Source organism: Dioscorea cayenensis, chromosome 6 (assembly GCF_009730915.1).
Source record: "Dioscorea cayenensis subsp. rotundata cultivar TDr96_F1 chromosome 6, TDr96_F1_v2_PseudoChromosome.rev07_lg8_w22 25.fasta, whole genome shotgun sequence".
Lineage (NCBI taxonomy): Eukaryota > Viridiplantae > Streptophyta > Magnoliopsida > Dioscoreales > Dioscoreaceae > Dioscorea > Dioscorea cayenensis.
The window spans coordinates 20,817,744-20,840,764 of record NC_052476.1 but is presented as its reverse complement, the minus strand read 5'-3'; the positions used below and the strand labels follow the sequence as shown (position 1 = coordinate 20,840,764).

Here is a 23,021-nt window from a genome sequence, read left to right as displayed (position 1 = left end):
ATTATTATACCTTAAAAGTGAACTATATTAACAAGAAATTTAATTAAACTTTCATTAATATCATAATTTATTTAGTCCACCCTTTCGTTTTTTTTATTTGCTTTTTTTTTATTCTATTTACTGGTCCATTAAAAAAATATAATTTATTTTTAATATTTAATGTATGTTTATAGTTTTCAATACAATACTACATATTTTATTAAATTATATTTTAAATAGAAATAATTTTGGAAAGTAAATATAATTTTTCATTAATTAATTGTCAACTAATTTTAACTACTTTTTATTTAATTTGTATTAATTAGTTAGGATGGATATAAAAAAAGAAGAAATAATAATAATTCACTAATAATTAGAGCACAGATCTCAAAGCACAAAAAGTGATGATCCCGAGAATGATGATCAATAGATCATCGAAATGAGAAGCTCATCATCGAGAAGAAGAAAGAATCCTTGTTTCTCTCATGGTATGGCTCCATTGCTCCTCCTCCTCCTTCCTCCTTCTCTTCGCCCTTGTGATCCCATCCTTGGCTGGTAAGAGCCTCTCAATCCTCTCTCTAGGGTTTCTCAATCCACTATACTCGTTCTGCGATTCATAAAGTGATCATTTTGTGTTTGATTCTCAATTCTATGATTTATAGTTTTGTTTTCCCTTGATTTTTGGCTGGAATTGATCACTGAATGCCTGAGAATTTTTCAGGTAAATCTAGTGGGGTTTGTGTTTCTCCTGGTGGTCGCTTTCCTCCATTTTCATCTGAAGGGAAGGCCCCTGGATTGGTCTCCAGAGGACCAAGAGATTTGGCGCTTTGTAGGGTTTTCAGAAAGAATACTTGTTGTGATTTAGCTCAGACTTACCCTGCTTTGTTGGCTATTAGAAGGTTGGCTTCTGCTGGAGAAGCCAGTCAAGAGTGTTTGAGTTTGTGGGAATTGTTGGAGTGCTCTATATGCCATCCTCTTGTTGGTGTTCATCCTGGGCCTCCTCTAATTTGTGAATCTTTTTGTGATGGGATTTTTCAGACTTGTGCCAATGCTTACTTCTCAATTGATGCAAAGACACAGGTGATTAATAATCTCAGTTTGCTGTGGATTTTATTTGATAATTGTATTGGTTTTGTCTGAGATTTTGATTTAAAAATTAACTTGGTTTGTTAGGGTTTTACCTGCTTTTTGAACTGTTTAGGCCGCTTTGTTCCTTCTGATTACTGGCTAAAATTGGTTATATGTCTTCATCAAGTGGATGTTGATTAAACTGATAACTCGAGACAATTTAAGAGATCATCAGGACAAAGGATGTTGCTTGAGATGCTTTACGGCATCATATATATGAACATGGTGTTTCAGTAGATCTTTCTGCTCATCTATGGTACACTTAGTTTTCTAGACAATCTTGTATCGTGTATAAAAAGATAACTACTGTAATTGATTTTGTATTCAGATATGGTGATAATAAAGTTAGTATGTTATGAATCTGAATCAATTAATTACGTATATATATCAATGGCATGAAAGCATTTGTTCAAGATGTCATGCTTGTGATTGTGATTTGTAAATGCGCATGACGGCTCATTAATGGACCGTTATTTGTCGTCAAGCGAAGAACTGAGTCTGGTTTATCCTTATCAGGTTTTGTCTCCATGTGGACCTAGTGATGTTGTTTGTGGCAGGGCAAGTGAATGGGTCTCAAACGGTACAGAACTCTGCCACTTAGCTGGTTTTGCAGTGCAACCGGCTAATTTTATCTCCCAGAGTGACACTGTGCCCTTCTGTTATGGAGAGAAATCGAGCATTGAATCAGTTGCTGGTTCATGGAGCACTCCTCGATCAAGGTCCCTTTTTAAGGGTGGGAAGTCTAGGGTGCTTGAAGATTTTCGGCAATGGTTGGGCGACATGGCAACTACTGAAAAGGTTTCATGGGCAATTGGAGGGATGGTTCTCACTGCAGGACTCCTCTTTGTAAGGTTAGTCCTCTGACATGTACATGGTTTAAAATAGCAAGGCATGTTACTTTTGGTTTGTGGTAGTTAATGTATGATATCGTGATATGCAATAAAAAGGTTTGGTTTCGATATATTACCTACTCGCGATAAACCTAGAAGCTAGAAGCGTAAAATGTATCACACTCACACAGTATTGTGGGATACCAAATGGCAACTTAGATGTTCCTAATGTATCCACTAGGTTTTTTTGGCTATATATAGGTGATTTTAAGTTGCCATTCTCCATGGGAAAAAAAAAACTCCAACACCATGCCATTTTTTATGGTGCTAGCTTAAACAGTAATTGACGCAGCGCCATAAATTTTCATCCAAAGTGCATATGTGTATGTAGTGAAAACTAACCAGGAGGATCCAAGGGTGAGTCCTAAATGCAGTTTATATTTTTCCCCCCTTTTTTGTGATAACAAGTTTATATTATCTCTCTAGATAAATATGTGTGTATGTATTGTATGCATATTTATATGTATGAATGTATGAAATGCAGCTCTGTAAATGAAAATGATCATTTGACCCCAATGTGTGCATATGCAGTGAGACCGGCTGGCTGGTAGGATTTAAGGATGAATTCTACCTTCCGTTTATAATTTCATGGTGATAGTGCAGTTTTGGTCCAATACTATGTCTCTATATTCTTTTTGGTCCCCTAAACTGGAAAATTTTAAAATAAATAAATAAATAAAGGAGTTTGATTTGGTCCTTTAACCAAAAAGAAGATCGCATATAACCCCTAAAGTTTGAAAACAGTGAGTAGCTTTGGTCTCTATTTTTCTTTTTAAAATTAATTCTTTGGTTCAAACTAACTTTTTTGTTTTTTCATATAAAGGACCAAAGTGCTATTTTCATTTCACAGAATTTCTACAATAATTTTTTACTCTTGTTCAATGCCCCTCTATATAGGATCTAGGAAGCACCCACAGCAGTGTGCACCAAAAGAAGTTACTTTTAGTGATTGAACATGATTGCAATGAGAAATGTTATTAAGCAATGAAATTAGATGCTTGCTGCAATGTAGACATATGGCCTTGGCTTGATAATGTTTGCTAGCTATCCTGTTTTATATGTTATCTCATCGATAACTTATGACTGTTCATAAATATATTTCTACTTGATTGGATTTCCAAATCAAGATGTGCTTTTGTGTTTACAAACTTAGAAATCAGAGATTGGAATATATGATGCAATTGCCGATGATTATACTGCAAAAGAAAAAGATGCTTGCTGCAATGTAGACATATGGCCTTGGCTTGATAATGTTTGCTAGCCATCCTGCTTTATATGTTATCTCATTGATAACTTATGACTGTTCATAAATATATTTCTACTTGATTAGATTTCCAAATCAAGATGTGCTTTTGTGTTTACAAACTTAGAAATCAGAGATTGGAATTTATGATGCAATTGTCGATGATTATGCTGCAAAAGAAAAAGATGCTTGCTGCAATGTAGGCATATGGCCTTGGCTTGATAATGTTTGCTAGCCATCCTGCTTTATATGTTATCTCATCGATAACTTCTGACTGTTCATAAATATATTTCTACTTGATTGGATTTCCAAATCAAGATGTGCTTTTGTGTTTACAAACTTAGAAATCAGAGATTGGAATTTATGACGCAATTGTCAATGATTATGCAGCAAAAGAAAAAGATGCTTGCTGCAATGTAGACATATGGCCTTGGCTTGATAATGTTTGCTAGCCATCCTGCTTTATATGTTATTTCATCGATAGCTTTTGACTGTTCATAAATATATTTCTACTTGATTGGATTTCCGAATTGAATTGTGCTTTCGTGTTTACAAACTTAGAAATCAAAGGTTGGAATTTATGATGTAATCGTCGATGATTATGCAGCAAAAGAAAAGGCTATAGCCGACGGCAGAAACAGGCAGCTATTTTTCGCACAGCCAGAAAACTAGAAGCAAGGATCAACCAACAACCTGCAAGAAAATAGGAAGGGGCCTTATTTCTTTCTAATTCTCATTTTCTTATATTTTAGAATGTAAGTTTTGTGCATTGTTTCAATAGTCATTGTGATGTAAGCTCAAAGATAATGTATTTCTGTTTAGTACTTAGTTAGAGACTGTAACATCCAAGCAATTCTCTGAAAAATATGGCTGTTTCCTAATTGTTTTCTTTGTAAAATGGAGAGTTTTCTTTTTCTTTTTAAAAAAATACAAAAAGGAAAAAGTACGTTTTTTTAGAGCATTTCTGGAGTGTAGATAATGTTTTGTGTTAAATTATAAAGTTTACACAGCAGCAATCAGATTCAACCGGTTCACTAAAAACATAAAACATAAAATACAAAATATATAATTTATTTTTTTTAATAATATGAACAAGCCACCAAAAGTCAAACAATGTAAAAATAAAAGTATTTGACTGCATTCACTGCAAAATTGAGTAGTTGTTTATATGCTGTTATAAAAGCCATATTTACCAACGAAAAATTATTTTTATTTGCTTCTATACCTTTTTATATTTATTTACTTATATACCCTTCCGAGCATAATCAAATTGAAAAATAACTATCAATCCTTGACCTCTTCTCTTGATAAAAATCACACATAAATCCTGTAAGTGTTCCGTATGGACATAAGCAAAACCATAACAAAAATATAAATTACATTTAACTAAAACATAAAAGAACCTACTCAAAAGAATAGTACAACCTACTCAAAATACTACATTCTTGGTGACCTTCTAAACTTCACCAATGGAACAAAAAGAAGAAAAGAACAGTGCCCTGCTTCCTCGGCAATTCCATATACGGCGAAGCATGCACAAGGGACCAGAATAAGACCCCCACCCTTACTTCTTTGGGAGAATGTCAAGCAGCTAAGAAAAAGCCTAAATACCCTCAGCTTGATGTTTCAGAGAACCAATACCTGTCCTTCATCTCCAACTTGCTATAAAACAGCTCCAAGTAGCAGAGTAGGTCAAACTGAAGGAATCAGCATCATCTCAATTCCATATCGATAATCCTGTGGAGCTCTAATATACCACATCAACTACCAGAATGCTGACAAAGTTTAGCTAGTTTTTATCAATCGATTCGTAGGTAATTCCTTTAACAAAGTCACATGCAATGCAACCGCTACTGAACCTATTCAGTTAGGGTTTCCCACAAACTACATCGTAGCAAGAGCATGCGTGAAAGGTGCTAGTCTGTCGTGATCAATGAACTTAATTTCTACAACCCTAATTTTGTAGATAAATGGGTAAATGCACGATAGAGGTATATAGCAGAGCAATATGGCATGTGACTTCTCTATAAATACCGGAAACACACCAACACCCAAGAAAACAAAAATCAGTTTGAACCTTATTGGGCACACCATAGTTTCCAGGAATTCTCAAGTACAAGCCATGGCCTCAAGGATGATTCTCTTTGCTGCAATCATGGTGGTTGGAGTGGCCATCCCTGCAGCTGAATGCCAACTCCTTGGGCTCATTCGCATCAATGGCACTGTCCCCTGTGGCGTCAACATTCCCACAAGTACCGCAATAACATCTGTTTTTCCAAGTACATGTCACCTCTCTTAAGCCATTGCCAAACTAATATTTGTTATGAATCTTAGGATAGTACTACGGAAATCATCCCTTTAACTCATCTATTTCATTTGCACTTATATCATGCTTTAACTTCAATTCTAAAGATAGTAACAAATAGTAAAACTTTGGTCTATTTTCTAAAAACACACTATTTATAATGGCAGTATATTTCACAACAGTGTGATAATAGTAATAGAAAGTTCAAAGCTGTTAAACCTATCAAAATTGTATGAAAATAATTCAAAACTACATGCTTCTCTATAACAGAGGTTCACCATTCTCTAGATGCAATTTCATGGAAATCTAGGGTTATAATCTGCTGGGATTTCAAGTAATAGTCCACAAATTTATTAAAAATAAAAAACTAATGACGGTAAAGTAAAGTTCTAAGAACTATTATCACATACCATGCAGATGCTGCAGTACAACTGCAGTGTGGAGGGACTGTGGTCTCCAGCACCACCACTGACAGCGCCGGCGTGTTCACTATGTTCTTAAATCCATTAAGCACCCTCCTATCCTCGCTCCTGAGCAACTGCAACTTGGTGGTCAACACTCCTCTGTCTACCTGCAACTCCGCTCTGCCACTTGGCGGCATCCTTCAGTCACCTCTGCAGCTGCTCACCGGCACCATCTCTGGACTTCTTGGTGGCATAACTGACATCATCCCAGGTGGTTTCTCTCTTGTTCATTGAATAAGGAGAGCCTGCTGCTGTTGTGCCATCTCTGATAAGGTCCCTAAATCTTAGTACTAAATGTCTGCTGTTTGTCTCTTCTGAAGCCTATGTAACGTAACATAGGCTGTAATAATGCTGTGATATTCTATAATAAGAATAAAGCCCATCAACTTGATGCCGGAATAAACTCCTTGTAGCATCATCATTATAGCATGTCTTATTACTATTACATATCATTATGCTAGAGCTACCAATCTTGAAGGATGATAAACAACATCCATCTAATTACTATTTTCCTTTTCTAGGAAGCATCAAAATCTGATATGAATCCTGCTAAACCTCAACATGTGGTTCTGACATTAAATACCAAGAAGAATTAACACTGCCAATCGCGACTGGATGGATACAAAGAAAATCCTCAGAAAAGCATCTATTGTCATGACGAGGAACAGATGAACAAAAATGGTGAAAACTTTAACTACTGTACAGCTGAGGGAGATTTTTGCCATTCATTTACAGATATATTCTAAGACTTCAAGAGTCTCAAACTGGAGAAGGACAATCAATCAATAAAATTATTAACATGGCCTCTTCTGGACCCAAACCAATTTACAGATATCATCTAAAGTTAAGCCAACCTCCATGTTCAGGTTATTCAAGTAGCTTCAGACCTTTCCACCTTTAGAAGACTGATAAACCAAAAAAAGAAAAGGAAAAAAAAAGATCAGTACAAAAGTTAACTTAAAAAGAAACAACAAGGAACCACAAAGAAAGGAACAGATAACCTACCTTCTTGGGTAGTGATCTTAATGTGTTAGAGCCGCCAGGTATGGCTTTAAGTATAGGTTTCAATATCTCAAATGAACAAAGCAGGGAGTCATCAATGCTTAATAATGCACCAGCATTATCAAAATCCCCACAATAGTTAGGAGCTGAAAATATTGTGACTAATCTTCGTTGTCCAAAAAACTCATACCCATCCTCCACCACCTGGAAGACAAAACCTGTTAAAACTACATTCATAGCTAGATATCATAATAAGAAATAAAATTTCTAATAAGAAATGTATCCAACAACCTGATGACCTCGTACTATAAGATCAAGTTCATGTTTATCTAGAAACTCTATAAGCTTATCTGCTCCGAAAGTACAAGACACCCCTCGATCACTGTTTCCCCACCCTTCAGTACCAGAATCAGGATCAGACCAAAGCAAATCACAAAGAAGACCACTCTCTGGAATTTCAGTCGGCCTCTCAATATCTTTTATTTGCTCCAGACTGTTCAAATCTGGCGAAAGGCCACCATGCATACAAAGTATCTTATCATCAATAAGTGCAGCCACAGGCAGACAATTAAAGCAATCAGTGAATATTTTCCAGAGTCGTACATTAAACCTCCTTTTACATTCATCATAAAAGCCATAAACTCGATTTATCTTTGGGTCTTCATGATTTCCCCTCAAAAGAAAGAGTTTATCAGGGTATTTTAACTTATAAGCAAGAAGCAGACAAATCGTCTCTAGGCTTTGTTTCCCCCGATCAACATAGTCCCCGAGGAATAAATAAGATGAAGAAGGAGGAAAGCCACCACATTCAAACAACCTCAAGAGGTCAGCAAACTGTCCATGTAAATCACCTGTAATTAAACTGCGACATAAGATAGGTTTTCCAAGTTCTTTGCTTTAAAGATGCAAACTTTGACTAAAACAAATGCCAATTTCACATTCATCACCATCAGAACTAGATAATAAAAGGCTCAAATGGATATCTAAATGGTAGAGATGTTTAAACATCACACTACATTCTACATTCTTCTTCTTCTTGCACGCATCAAGCCATTTGATATCTTGGATATAATGTAGAAATTCTAGTGAAACCTAATCATGATACCTAAAAGAGACGACTTTCTATAAATTTGCAGCAAAACCAAAACAAATGCTGTCAAGATATTAACCTAAAAAATTGCTGGTTTAACAACCATTAAAACTGAACTAGTTTCTAAAAGGCTCAAATAGATATTCAAAGGCCAGAGATGTCACAACATCATGCTACATGCTTGTTACATGCATCAAACCAGTTGATATCTTGGAAATTCAATATACAAATTCTCTCAAAACTTGATTGTAATGCCTAAAATAGATAACATTTTTCAAAATTTCCCCAAAAAACAAAACCAAAAGAACTCAAATTTTATCTCCAAAGTTACAAACATAAACAAAGCTTCTCTCTTACTTTTCCAAACCAATTTAGAATTAAATAAATACAACTCAACGCACAAGAAACAACCAAGAACCGATCTTTATTGCACCAAATTCCAAAAACCAATGAAAGAACGAGAAGAGAGAGGAAAGCAAACCGCAGATCTTGATAGGTGCCTTAAGGACAAGGAGATTAGGCTGGGATAAGAAAATCCGTCGGCTTTCAACACAGATCTGGCGGATCTCAGCCTCCGAGAGCTGGACCTGTTTCCCAGAACGAGCTCCGCCGAGCAACCGCCGTATGATATCATCCAGCACTACGGTATTCATTGCATCCATGGAGCTCATCGTCATCATCATCCTGCTCATCGATTCTCTTCTCCTCTTCTTTATTTCTAGGGTTTCGATCGCGAGATCGAGAGAGACGAAGAAGAGAATGAATCGATTTGATATCTTTCTTGTTTTATTATCATTTTGGGAAAGCTTCAAAGACGCGTGAATTTTAGGCTGTTCTAAATGGGACCAGAGACCTGAGAAAGTGACTCCTCAATGGGACCCGCTGACATGGAAATAAATAATTAATTAAAAAATTTATTAATACTGTGAATTTATCATTATTATTAATACTGGTCGCATCTACAACCAACCGTTCATAAATACAAATAAATTATGAGAGTATTTTGATTTGAACCGTTATATCATAATTGTAATAATAGCTCAATCAATTACAATCGTCTAACCTGACTTCTACTAGAAAAAAATTATAAAAACCTAAACAACACCGAACTACCTATATTTAAATAAGTTTATGAAAAAAAGCCCGACAAACCGCCTGTCTTTGTCTCAATAGGAGTTGGATTTTATTTAGGTTCAGACCATGAATACATAAATATGCTAGGCTATGTATACCGTTAACATACAACCCCTAAATTTTATGCATTTTTTTCTATCTCCATCTATGACTTACTTTTTTCCAATTGTGGACGTTTTACGAATGTTCGTAGTTGATGTATTTATTTATTAATATTTTTTTTAATGTGTGATTTATATTTTAAGCATAAAAGACAAATAAAAAAATTTGTAGAAATTAAATGGTAAAACTGAACATTTATAATTGAGTGACTAATAAGGGTAAACTACAAGCTCTAGAAGGCAATTTGGCAATATATTAATACAATTCATAGCATTTAATAAAACAAATACTTTAAAAGATGAAAAATTGAAATAATTTGAATGAATAACACCTTAACTTTGCAAATAATTATCTACTAAATTTTTTATTTGCCTAAATAATCTAGTGCTTATTTAAACTTATATATATATATATATATATATTGACAAATGTGACAAATACCAAGGGACATGCATGTACGTGGTACTCGATCAGACATTATATGGGTTTATAAAAGTTCTGCCACATATATAACCAGAAGATTTTCAAAAACCAAACTAAGTTAATAAATCCCTGTCATGAACTACTATCGTAAGCTAATAAATTCTCTATTGTGCGGTTAGAGATACAACACCTCTCACAGAAAACCCATTGAACCTAACCAAACCTATTTAAACAGTACCATAAATAATATCTGAATTTGAGAATAATGATGAACCATACTACTACAGTATGTCAGCGCACCAAAACCATGCACCTTGGCCATTATAGTCTTGTGAAAATTCCGCTAGACTACCAACGGCTTATTAAACTTATACTCTAATCAGCACCACTAAACTCATAACATATTAATAATTATTGATTAAAAAAGTTAATCAAAATTAGTTTGCTTTATTTAACAAATACAACCAATTTGAGTAGACGATAACACAATACTAATAATTATCTGACAATTCAAATGTAAGGCTGTAAGCAAAGTTTTCTAACATTTTGATTTACAGTAAACAACAACAACAGCATCAGAAAAGTGCAGAAACTTCAAATTTCATTAAAGAGATAAGTTTTGAGAGTTTTACAATGAGTAAACACATGTGATGTTACAGATAAACTATGTGATGCTGCAGTAATGATCACATGAACTAAAACTCTTCCAATTCTTTCAAAACTTCAGAACAATCATCGAAATCAATTATCTCTTGAAGTTGAAATTTACATGAACTACGTAACGCATCCGTATTTGATCGACATCATAGACAATGTATTCATTGTACAACAAACCACCCTGCAAATGTAGAACGATAATAAGCTAGCTCTTGCTGATGCTCTTTACTGTAAGTACAAAAACAAGATGTTTGGTACCTGGTGGTCAGTTTGCTTCTTTGGTTTCCCGAGAGGAACGATCACATCTTCAAGTGAATAAGATTCCGACATGTTTGGTGCTGTAGTGCCGACCCCTTTTGTACTGCAAAGTAAAAAACATGTTGAGGGAAATCCATCATAGGTTAGAGAATTTTGTATGAGTTAATGTAGTAACACTCATGCTGAGACCAAATATTGAAAATTTCAGATCATGAAGAATATAGCTTGAAGTTAGAAAGAAACCCTTAGTTTTTCCTGGTGGTAACTGATTAGCATTATAGTCAGCGACAAGTAGCTCAGACATTTCCCCTAATGCAACCTGCCAGTTTGGTATTATAATCACTTGTGATCAAATACCAAGTAAATAAAAATGCTGATGAGTTAGAAGCAACCCTCACATAAAAAGCAGAACACCGGATGAAGATGAATTTGATGCACAGCAGTAATTTTGCACTCTTAGAGAACATATCAGCAAAATAAACTCCCTTTCCAAACATATAGCCTGTGACAGGCGCTTCTGGTGGAGCAATCCTCAATCCTGTTAGTTTTATGGCACAATCAATAAATGATAAGATATTCTCACATAACTTTGAGAAAATTCAGAGTTGGATCACATGAAGTAAATATTCAGAAAAAGCGCATAAGTAAAAATTAGATGCATGCTCACACTAATGCAAACTCAGAAGCAAGAAGGAACAAGGATAACCTTGTGAAAGAATTCCAGTCCAATTTGAGAGTCTAGAACCATGCCAGAGCAGCATCCCGATTTTTGTATTTGAAAACTGCAGTCACACATTGACTCATATGACATGTTACTGAAGGAAATATGTTGGAACTAGAACCCTATGGAGAATAAGGTAATGAAGTGTCTGGTTTTCATCTTCACCCTTTACTGAATCGCTCGTACTTCACCATGCCTAGAAACTTTAAATATTTGCTGGATATCAACCTTATAATTTGAGTGTGTTTTGGCATGCGTATTCAGCATATACTTCCTTATCTGATGCGGGAAACTGATGTCAGTAAATTGAAAAGTCTTAACAAGTCACATGATCTCATAAATCATGCATTTAAAACCTCAAGGCTTGGATATATTTCTAACTACAAAAGCTACAAATCAAATTACCATTGTACTCCTCAGAATCAGCTTCAACTGATTTAGATCACAGTGGAGTTGCTGATAACGATAATACAAAGGATCCTCCTACAAAATTGCAAAAATATGGTTTAGCAATAGAGGCAAAGCACAAAAATTTTCAAACTGATATGCTGCACCACTAGATAGCAAATCAATGGTAAAATGTATGATGCATCAAGCAAAGATAAGGTATTGTGAAATCAGAAATTCCTTTGGCTTTTCATAAGGGAAAAGCACAAGCATAAGCCTTTTTTATTCATACTAATCTGATTTGTATTGTCATCAAAGCCTTATCAATAAGTGGGAGAGTAAATCTGAAGAACCTGGAAACAAATAAATAAATTCCAAGAGAAAATCACTTTAAGGGCCCCTACAGTCATCCTGCAAAAGCTTGGTTGCAACTCATCTCACTCAAGGCTGCAAACCCTCAAAAAGATAATAAAATGAAGGCCATTTCAGCACATGCAAATATGCACTGAACATTAGTTCCAGACTACATACACACAGATTGTGAACTTGTGAGAAAAACTGCAAAAGTTAAACAGACAAATAAATCTTGCAACTGTGATACACTCGAAAGTGGATGAAACATCCCAGAGCAGAAAATATACAGTCATGTGTAGATATAAACAGTAGTTGCCATTAACCGCCGGTAAGTGATTGGATGAATAGCAAAAATTATTGCTAATTATTATCCGGACATAGAAAGCAATTCTAAGTATCAAGTATAGCCAAAGGAAAAAAAAAGCTTTTCATGATCAGAAGAAATTACCATTTCAAGCTTGCGTTTTAACTTGAAGGGTGTCAATAACAAATTCTCCTGCAGTATTGGATTTCATATGATCAGTTACACCATACATCATCATGGTGCAAAGGTAAAATATAAACAACTAATATCATAAAGCTCAAGCTCTGGCAGGACATACGCATCTTTTAAAATCCAAAGTCATGGAATGACGGTGTAAACTCTCTGCCAAGAAAAGTGGCTGTCAGCCGCTATTTGAGGCAAGAATAGAGCACTCACGAATAACAACTCAATTGTGACAATGAGAAAAACAGTAAGAGTAGCAGCACCATGAGAAAAGTACTATGAAGACTAAACCAGCATCCAAAACTAGTAGGACACTTCATGCCATATTTTCCCAAGCTATATATGCCTCTGTTTCATTAATGGTGCAAACATGTCACATAAAAGATGAATGGCATAAGCCCTAATTAGAGACCTTTTAAAAATCCATGATGATGTTAATATGTTATAGAAGGAACCTGGTATTATGTATCAACGTTGTTCCAGTAGCAACCAATGTTATCATGCAGTGTATTTTTGAGACCTCACCAACACTGTTAATAGAGTAAAAGGAAGAAAGCTATCTAATTAATGAAGAGGCAGTAGTCCTTCAAGAAATAATACATACCCACTCAGTTCTTCAAGTTCATTTCGGTTAGATTGTCCCATCACCTCTGAGATCTCTTCCTTAATACATCATAACCCTGTGAGTTAAATCTTAGTGAGCAAACACATCATCAGATAGAGAACAAAAGAAAACTGTGCACTGTGGAGATCAGTGGTAGAATCAAGTTAGTAACTCAGTATAATTAAACATTACTTTGTTACTCAGGTTGGTCATCGCTTATCAGCTTACCGCAGATGTGTTGCACCAGATGCATGTGGTACTTGTAGCATAGCACCCTGGGCCATTTTAGTTATGAGCATGAGACTTATATAAATGTGTCATTTAATTTCGTATAACCATTATTGTTTTAGTAGTCAAGCATTTGTCTCAGGTTACTTCACCTTGTACACAATATACATCGCAGACGTCATGCAAGTTGCAATTGAATCAACCAAATGCTTCACACATTCTATAATTTTTAGTCCCCAGATTATAAGATTTGTGAGAAATATTTAATAATGTGATAATTTGGGCTAATAGTTATAGATAATTATCCTTTTCTTCCATCACCATATTCCCCAAAATATATGTTCATCTCACTATTACGCCACAAAAATTGCAGGATCACAGTGTGTGATCCGAGAAAGGAAACATAGTTTTATTGGAAAATTAAAAAGGCATAACAGCAGTATAGTAAGGCTCACCTTCAAAATTGTAGATTTGCTTTAGCTTGCCACCATGCGGCAATCAGTCATTGTATCCTAGAAGTAGGAGAAGAAAAATTAGCCAAAAAGAAGAGTGTGAAATGCAGATTCAAAGGAGGAAAGCGATCTCAAAGGGATGGTTTATAAACAAATTGAAATGTGTGCCTACCATTTTGTATTCATCACTAAAAAGTTCGCGCCCAATATAAAATTATAGACCAAGTCTCACTGGCAAAGTAGATGAGCTTCACTCATTGATAGTGGCTAATTATTTATGCAACACCAAACTGCATATTCCACACAGCAAATTCAGCACAACCAGAGAGCACAAAAGGAACACTGACATAAGGAATACTGACCTATTCTCTCCAACATTTGCTGCTTCATCGTATGCTAATATTGCAAATAAGGGATATGAACCGTGCACACACATTGGTCGCGTTTTTGTCTCTTGAAGTTGACTACCAACAGATGAATCAGCAATATTCTGAAACCTTATTATATGAAAATACAATGTGGTCAATAAAGATAAGATGCATACAATATAGTCAATTGAGTAAAATCACAAATCACTCAGTAATCATATAAAATAATAAAACAATGAATAACACATTGTTGCTTTGTCAGTTTCACTGTAGTCCATTTCCAAACTGCGTAGTAAAATTTGCGTTTACATAAACAAAGGCCTTCCTGACCAGGACTACAATGACTCTTCTGTTCCTGTCAAAGAACTCTCGCTTTGAAATTCATTAACGCCGCCTCAACCCCTGTCATTGCGGTGCCAGGCGTAACTTGGTCTCTGACCTTAATTCCAACCTCGCTCCATCTTATTGTAAACCGCGAATTTTGCCACCGCCATCGTGGATTCTGCAGTTATTATTGTGTGTAAGGAAAGATTTCTGAAGCAATGCAAACACAAAATCTAGGAAATTCGGCCTCATTAGCTAGAAAAGCATGAAAGAAATGCAAGGAATTTGCTCTGGAGTTTAGAAGGCAATAGGGCTCAATGCAGAAAAACTGTAAATCCTAAGACATAAAGGAAGAATAGAAATGCCATGTGGGTCTAATAGATAAGCTTGATATGCAGGTGGTTCCATATATAACCACCCAAGAAGGACAGTGCACTAAGAAGATAAGGATCATAGAATATAGGAGAAAGCAAATGGAAGCTCTCTCATCACTAGCTGCATGAATTAAATATGGGTTGGGAGAAACCCTCACAAACCAATTCACAAACCACCGTCAGTCTGATGCATTTTCCACATAATACCAATCTGAAGAAAATATATTAAATAAGCAAAATGAAAGAAGTGAACATACCAAGAACTTGAATCACATAGAACTGAAAGTTATTATTATCTCTCTCCGACATTTTGTTTGACTACGAATGGCATCATAGACTTTCCTCCCCTGCACAGAGAATGCTACTCTTTTGGCTAAGCAGGTGCACAAAGAACACTTATAAATATCGCAGCAGAATAAATCATATCCAATTGAATACAAAAATGCCAATTAAATATTTAACTATTTCCACCACTGCATCAAATCAAATAAAAGTTCATCTCAACTATTTGCTAAGGTTAGTATCTTTTTATTTTAGCCCAAATTTATTAGAGAAAAGTTGCTCTCAACAAAAAACAAATTAATAAAACTCTTGCAACATGCATGTTCTAGAATGAATTATGATCACATTATTGTTGTCCTGCTACTGGTTTCTCTCACAAACGCCTTGTATTTTTCCTTCGTGTTAAGATGATGCAAATCAAACATATTATTTGAGCTAATTCAGCCCAATAGCTTTACGCTTAATAGGATGAGAGATCAAGATTTATATGTTTAAACCACATTGTAAACAAACCAATTAACCAAGCTCTAGGGCAATGTTATATGCAAACTCAAACGATATGTATCTAGGGCACGATTTAACCCAAAAGCTTATAATAGGGATGAGAGACTCAAGCTCTATGTTCAAATCATAGTTTATCAAATTAACTGAAGTGGATGCTGTCACCACCAATGACATGAGATTAGTAGCAATGGTTTGTTGCTCAGTCAGGGTCAGTATCATTTTAAAGTAAAATGTAGAATATCTTCCTCGAAAAGGGCAAGTTAGAGAGGATATAAAATCAATTTGAATCAATCACTCATCGAAGCAAAAGTATTTCTTGTCTCAGATGGAGAAAAATCACTTCGAGTGGTCCGTTACTTGCGCTAAAGCAAATAAGTTGATATATACATGTTGCAACACATGAAAGCTCGACTTGATATTATCTGGGGAGCCACGACTGCTAGCACGGCCCCCTTTCTTTGCTGCAGTGACCATTTTCTCCTTACCTCTTCCAATTCCTCTTTAGCTGGACAAAACATAGGCAAAGTAAAACAAAACTTCATCAAAAACTGATTCCAGCACTCTGTACAACGAACACCATTAATAGTTTTTCGCGTACCTTCAACTGCATCTACAGAATCCTTAAGCAAACTCAGTAGAAAGCCTATCAATGAGTTCCTCTTCAATCCATTTGGTCGAGCCCCCGACTGGCAGCGCTAACTCACTGAGTTCTCTACACCCATCTCTTGAAGCCTCTCAATGGCATCACCAGGCTCAGGATCTTTGTAGACGAGTCTCCGTCTTTTTCCTACCACCACCAGTGGCATTGCTAGATGTTATCATCTTCAATGAGATTCCTTCTCTTCTTCTTCCTTCTGTATGAAGTTTCCTCAGTCTCTTGACCGTGATCAAAGAAACATGCTCATCTTATGCTCACTCAAAAGAAGCCTCATGAAACTTCGGGCAGATTTTCGAAGATGGACTCATGTTAGCCATTCAATAAACAAAATGTAGCTATGCAATGAGATATCACAAGAGAACGAATGAAAAGGTGCCTGGGAAAGATTGAGAGCAGATGCAACTAAAATTTGATCTTGTAGAGCAAGAGAGAGCCGAAATTTGATTAGAAACAGAACATATTGTGTCTATGACAGGGATGACACCACAGAGTGAGGAATTAGGAGAAAAGGAGGAAATGGTGCTTTCTTAAGTCTCTCGCCAACAGCTCAAAAGTGCGAGCAACGACAAGTATAGCTCAAAATTTGTACCTCAGGAGATATAGAGTAGTCGGAACATTGATTTAAAACAGTAGTAATGGAAGCTTCTGAAAATTTTTCCATTAGAGAGAGACACAGAGAGAAGCACAGGGCCAAGAATTGGGAGAGAAATTCGAGGACAGCACTTGCTCAAGCTCCCTCACAAAAGCGTGCACCCAACGAGGATATACAGCTGAAACTTGATCATAGAGACAGAAATTCCTCAACTTTGACTCCAAAGAGACAAGCAATGTTTGTTCCATCAAAAGCGATCCATCAATCAAGCGCCCAAGAGCGAACGAGAGAAAGAGATAAAGGACAGCCATGGCCAGAACGGGCTTGGTACCGGCGGAGTCAAGTCCACGCTGAGCAAGCTGAGCTCGCAGCTCTTCTCACCTGAAGCTCTTCTGCAGAAGCTTCATAAGGCAACCCGAGAGCTTTAGTCGAGCGAGAGAGAGAGAGAGAGAGAGAGAGAGAGAGAGGGCTGAACTTGGAGAAGAAGAAGAAGAGGTTATTTATAGAGAGGAGAAGGAGACGAAGTGGAAGCTTAGAAGAGAAGAAGGAGCATGGCGAACATTGGTGGAAATGACCATGCTTTTTGAACTCCATTAAACTAAAATAAATAAAAATAAAAGTAAATAAATTATTTTAATTGTTTTTAAGTCAAATGATACGTAAGAGATATTTTTAATTAATTATAATTACTTTCTTTTTCTTTTTTATCGTTTTCATCACAGATATGCTGCATAATTTATTTCTTCACATAATTATATATAAAAATTGTGTGAAATTATTATTATTATACAAAACAACAAACGTCGTAACAAATACAAACATATATAAAAATACATAAATCCTTTTGTCATATAAACTTAAGAGAAGAACACATTATTTTCTCTTTATAAAGGACTACTAATCATCTATTCTAATGCATCAGCACTTTACGTTCTATGATGGATTTCAAAACTATAGCATCGTCTGGTTTTGAATCGTGATCGCTAAGTATTAATCGATAAACATAGGAAAGTCATTACATTTCTCGAGAAAAGACCCATTATATTTCGAATAGCCAAGAGATCCTGCTATCCCAATCATGGCTTTACCTATAAAGCGAATCGCCATCGCGATGAGCGATGAGCCCGAACTTCCAACACCCTGTATTGCGGTCCACGCCGCCTAATCCTCCGAACTACATATACCACTCATTTTCACTGGGATCTCATTGCTCGAGAGTACCCTACCCTTGTGCACCTAGGAAAGTCACGCGTGGTTTGTCAAGTTTAAAATTGTGGAAAGAAAACTTGTAACCATTGCACTGTGGGATTTATTAATACTAATTTTCTAATGAAAGATCTTAAACTTATATCTCAATTAAATATATTTATTTTAAAAGAATTTAAAACATGGTTTAAAAATATAGTTTCATATGCAACCTCTACGGGTGAACTGCATAAAACCATAGCTCGAAGGGCTCTACGTACTACAGTGGCTACCCTAACATACAAGACATCAAAGTGTGTAGGAAATTGATCATCTGATCAAAAGATTATATACGATGAAACACATACACATTATCTGTAGAAGCAATACAAAGTTTTGATTAATTATAAAATCTTCCACACTGTTCCTTTGGAAAACACCATGCACACTGTAAAGAAAAAGTCTGCGAGACACTCGAGGATCTCTTTCGGCAATCGACTTCTCTGGTACATCGAAAAACCTGTAGGGTAGCTGTACAGATAAAGAATGCTCGGTTGAATCGCTTTATATACTCGCTACTATTGCTGGAACAATAGGTAGCGTGAGGGCGTGGTCGGACGAAATTCAGCACACCTCTTGCCGTGAGCCTGCTTGCCGGAGAAAAGCCAAATTAGAATTACATCTCGAAAACTAGTACTCCAGCTTCAGCATATGAGCCACTCTCAAGAAGGAATTAAAATTGCCAAGCGCATGAGTGAATTGTCGCGAGAAATGAAAGTGCTCGCTGATTCCCTGCGAGCCGGGCTACTCCCGGAGAACGGTGGTGTACAGAGAATTTGATTTCTTGCCAAATTCCCGGATCACCGAAGTTGAAAGTGATGAAATGATAGGCACATGAAGGTGGAACTCGAGGTTGATCAGTTATTGCCTCTCAACTAGCAGCTCAATCAGAGGGAGAATTCGGCAGATGATACCCGTCATGTGCGTTCCAGCGTTCAGACATGCCCTGGATTAGCTCTCATATGCGCTCGATGTTCCAGCATTGCAGTGGCAAAAGTTTCAGCTTATGTGCTGTCTCAACACTTTTGATACAGAGCCACAATGGGTCCAGGTGGAAGGATTGCGATCAAAGTCGACAAACTAACTGCAAACTAAAGACAAGTGCACGCTCAGTAAACAAAATAAAATGCTGCCTTATCGCTGACACCCGGAAGATGTTACGATGGAAGGGTATAACAAAACTGATTGTATGATATGCTCTAACAAAAATCTACTTTCAAAAAGCTCATGACAGAGCAGTTAATAGTGCATGTAAAATTTCATGTTTCATCCACATGAAATATTTATGCACAGGAATTAAAACATAATAGTTGCGTGTGAGAAATAGCAAATCAATTACATACTCTTGGTGAAACTCCAACAAGTTCAGTGAAATCGTGTGAATCTTTGAACACTAGCTTGCAAGGAATTCCATTGAGACCAATGACATCAACCTACAAAAGTAATAATAAGTCAGCATAGGTAAATCCTTGTAAGCAGAAAAACAAGATACTTGTACAAACCAAAGTGAAATGTGCAATCTAGACCACAAAGATTTGCTATTTAGTCATAACTACAAGAAGATACTTTAACAGTTGATCATAAATTCCATAAATGTTATGTTTCTCGTGAAGTAACATAAAAGAACCAAGGGAAACATGGCAACAATTTATCTTAAGGGAATGACCTGGATATAAAACTGCAGATTTCTGATCAAGAAAATCATATGTTCCTAATCCGCCACATCAAGTTATACCGCCTCCAGAGAGATATGGAGCTGTTCTATCTTATGATAGTTAAAGTCAACATGTTCTTGATGCATAACAGTCTAAGTGATTTCTCCAATTCCATCTGTGTACGCTTAAGCCTTATTAAATACTGAAAACTTTGCGGTACCTGAAAACAATCCACTGCTTTCTTATATTAGATGAACAGAGACAACAACAAAATTAAAAGAAGTTTATGAACCACAGAGTTGATGAGTTTGGTTACACAATATTTTGCAATTCGGAAATCAACAAAAATCCTATTTATGAACTCACTTAGATAGGGACCTCTTGAGTGAAAAACAATCAATAGAATATTCAAGAGCCATTCCATCCCAACCATCGACTGAAAGTTCTGATGAGGCAGATCCAGATGGAACACCGGAACACCATCAGTGCTAAGCTTCATCTTTGATAAACCCACTTGAGCAGCACCCACACTGATACTAAATGAGGGCATTCTGGCGGAAAAACCGAGAAAATAAATATTACATTATATTAGAGCTCCCAAAAAGAGAGGAACCCATGCACAAGATTCAAATTCAGGCTATCTCCATTGGAGAGGCATCTGCTGTGGCTGGATTTACTGACTGTGATGATCATTACCAAACAATTTTAAATGATTTGAACTCAGTATAATTGGAATGGGCTTATGGGGGCAAATGGTAGTCAAAAGGTAACCGACCTTAAGTGAGACTTGAAAATATTTGTCTTCATCACCTATAGTCTTTAATGAAGCCTTGCATTAAGTAATGGAAATAGTTCATACTGCTTTAAATAAAGCATTCCGACCTCAGCTAGCCTCTACTGCTTCAATGTACCAACCAGAGATGCAATTTCATTGATGTAACGAAGCTTCAAGGAAAAAATCTGAATCTTTACAAGCTGAAATGGGACCATGAGATCTGCTTCAGCAGTGGATTGGCGAGGTAGACGATCAATCGTCGGCTCTCCTCAAGAAAGCACTGAAAGTTACACAAGCAACCGAAAGTGAGATAAATTACATGGTGATCTCATATAGAATATTCTAGAAAATCAAACATCACAAACTGCTGTATTTGGGTAGGGGAGAATGACACATGGCTCTTGAGATCGACAATACTGCCAATGGCAAGAAAAGAAACCTCAGTTACTAATACTAATCACCAAACGAAGGGTATAATCACACTCTTTTCAATGTATCTTCATATCATATGTGTAAGCATACTATTTTCAGTATGATGCCAATGGTAATTTGGTGATGGTTCTGAAGGACTATAAAAAGTTTGAGGAGGAACCAAAGAAAGCTCCACCTGAAAGAAATCCCCTTTGCTAAAAGGAAATAGTCTTGCGCACCTTAACAATGGCTCAAATCTGCACGCATGACAACAAGCTGTAAATAAAAAGAGAGTATGACTCAGCAAGAATTACAAAAGAAAGAGTAACAAGAGTATCAAAATTTTGCAAGTGTGACAGTGGCACAACCTGCCAGAGATGATTTGCTGTGCACGCGGATAGAACTAACAGCAGATTCAAAATCCTTTAGAAACTCAGGTGATTCCTCTCCGAAAAGAAAAAAACAAGGCCAGCTTGAAAATTCACAATATTTGTAGACAAGGGGAATTCATAAAATCAAAGCAAAAGGAAAAGAATAGATATTTATGTCAGCAATAGGGACTGAGCATGTATACAAACAGAAAAATACAACCAATAAACTCAGTTGTCAAGCATTGCATAAATCTTATCAGACTCAGATTGGGGAAGTAGTTCTTCAACAAATCAATGCCCTTTTAAAGAGCTCCTTTTGGGTGCACCACCTAAAAGAACCTTTGCAGCTAGGGAATCCCTCTTGTGTCTGGGTGGTAATAAACGTTTGTTGTAGTTTGAGACTATAACTGGATTCCAAGAACCCCAACTGCCTTGCCAGAAAAAGAACCACCCAACAGGCATACGAATATATTCCGTAATATATCCTGTATATCAGAATAAAGCTGATTAGCTTAGCAGTAAATAGTCTTAATAATAATGGAAGAAATAAAATAAAAAATGCAACAACAAAAGTGGTAATGAAATCCAATGGTTTAATTTTAGCACTTAAATTATATCTCTTAGCAAGACAATTATAATTCTTCCTTTCCACTAAGTGAAATACTACAGTTTACCAGAAAATATGGAATCCTGAATGCCAAATTAAAGTTAGAGACACATCTTCAAATGATTTCTGCTCAGCTTGTGATCCGAATGGGTTTGAGTTGATTCACTTTCTACATATCTATCTACCGTATCATAAGGTCAGAGGATGTGGAAGGTTATGCCACTTAAGTAAAAAGTCAAAAAAATAACAAGATTTTGACCAATAAATCTGTATCCTGTGATATACATCAAGGGCCACCTATTCCTCAAGAATAAGATACAAAATGCAATAAAAATTAGGATAAGGAGTTACTTGATTATTTAAGTTTTCATGCAAATTGCCCTTTTCCAACAAACATAAATTCAGAAACATAATACCTTCTAATGAAAAAATTCTCCATGTTGGATCTTGAAGAATTCCAAACCATCCAAGGAAGGTTGAAGGAAGACTGAAGTCCATGCCATAATAGTCACCCTAGCTTCCAGTAAATACTAATAAAAAGTACCACTTTAGCATTTAATGCTAATGTTCTAGAACTGCAATTCATATAATCCTCCAATTACCTCTGGATACATGCTTGCACCTGGGACACCACAATGACATCTTTTATGCAAAAGATTGAGAAGCTGTCCACCTCTAACGTTTTCACGCTCTATTTCCACAATGAGCTCGTAGAGAGGAGGCAAAAGACTTCAAACTAAGTGGTTAGCTAACATCCCAATAAGCAAAAATCAATCTTTCCCAACAAGATGCAAAATTTATTATGCACCAAGCGCAAAAGAGGACAACCTTTGTTAAGCCTTGGTGACAGTAGTCAAATGGGCATCGGATCAGCAAGCGTTCTGTCTACCCGGCAAAAACCGCAGACCTATAAACCGATAAAATCTCACAATTCCATTCGCGATAGC

General features: G+C 36.2%; 4 protein-coding genes and 1 pseudogene across 4 annotated transcripts in view; 3 read left to right on the top strand and 2 right to left on the bottom strand.

The window, feature by feature from the left end:
• The first annotated feature begins 407 nt into the window (after positions 1–407).
• Positions 408–4,147, top strand: LOC120263976. The gene is made up of 4 exons (XM_039271958.1): positions 408–534; positions 701–1,059; positions 1,624–1,958; positions 3,848–4,147. The coding sequence occupies exons 1-4, from the start codon at positions 465–467 to the stop codon at positions 3,945–3,947; spliced, it is 864 nt and encodes a 287-aa protein (XP_039127892.1). The 5' UTR covers positions 408–464; the 3' UTR covers positions 3,948–4,147.
• Positions 4,148–5,216: 1,069 nt separating this feature from the next.
• LOC120263542 (phylloplanin-like) lies at positions 5,217–6,559 on the top strand. The gene is made up of 2 exons (XM_039271492.1): positions 5,217–5,519; positions 5,963–6,559. Exons 1-2 carry the CDS (start codon positions 5,249–5,251, stop codon positions 6,241–6,243), a joined length of 552 nt encoding a protein of 183 aa, XP_039127426.1. The 5' UTR covers positions 5,217–5,248; the 3' UTR covers positions 6,244–6,559.
• Positions 6,560–6,633: 74 nt separating this feature from the next.
• Positions 6,634–8,876, bottom strand: LOC120263541 (serine/threonine-protein phosphatase PP1-like). The gene is made up of 4 exons (XM_039271491.1): positions 8,583–8,876; positions 7,303–7,862; positions 7,015–7,215; positions 6,634–6,914 (listed from the first exon to the last, which is right to left on the bottom strand). The coding sequence occupies exons 1-4, from the start codon at positions 8,791–8,793 to the stop codon at positions 6,891–6,893; spliced, it is 996 nt and encodes a 331-aa protein (XP_039127425.1). The 5' UTR covers positions 8,794–8,876; the 3' UTR covers positions 6,634–6,890.
• A 1,468-nt stretch (positions 8,877–10,344) lies between these two features.
• On the bottom strand, positions 10,345–16,566 carry LOC120263258 (annotated as a pseudogene).
• A 6,143-nt stretch (positions 16,567–22,709) lies between these two features.
• LOC120263257 (gamma-tubulin complex component 4) overlaps positions 22,710–23,021 on the top strand; it is a 5,919-nt gene continuing 5,607 nt past the window's right edge. Inside the window, exon 1 of the mRNA XM_039271123.1 lies at positions 22,710–22,754. Coding sequence (XP_039127057.1) covers positions 22,710–22,754 — 45 coding nt within the window. The remainder of the gene's footprint in view (positions 22,755–23,021) is intronic.

Bases quoted from the DNA above. Each gene is read 5' to 3' on its own strand.
- LOC120263541 (XM_039271491.1), bottom strand. From the start codon at position 8,793: ATGAGCAGGATGATGATGACGATGAGCTCCATGGATGCAATGAATACC. The intron at 7,863-8,582 runs GTTTGCTTTCCT...GTTTAATTACAG, and splicing joins GGCACCTATCAAGATCTGCG to GTGATTTACATGGACAGTTT. The intron at 6,915-7,014 runs GTAGGTTATCTG...TTGGTTTATCAG, and splicing joins TAAGATCACTACCCAAGAAG to TCTTCTAAAGGTGGAAAGGT.
- LOC120263542 (XM_039271492.1), top strand. From the start codon at position 5,249: ATGGCATGTGACTTCTCTATAAATACCGGAAACACACCAACACCCAAG. The intron at 5,520-5,962 runs GTACATGTCACC...CATACCATGCAG, and splicing joins AATAACATCTGTTTTTCCAA to ATGCTGCAGTACAACTGCAG.
- LOC120263976 (XM_039271958.1), top strand. From the start codon at position 465: ATGGTATGGCTCCATTGCTCCTCCTCCTCCTTCCTCCTTCTCTTCGCC. The intron at 535-700 runs GTAAGAGCCTCT...AGAATTTTTCAG, and splicing joins TGTGATCCCATCCTTGGCTG to GTAAATCTAGTGGGGTTTGT. The intron at 1,959-3,847 runs GTTAGTCCTCTG...ATGATTATGCAG, and splicing joins GCAGGACTCCTCTTTGTAAG to CAAAAGAAAAGGCTATAGCC.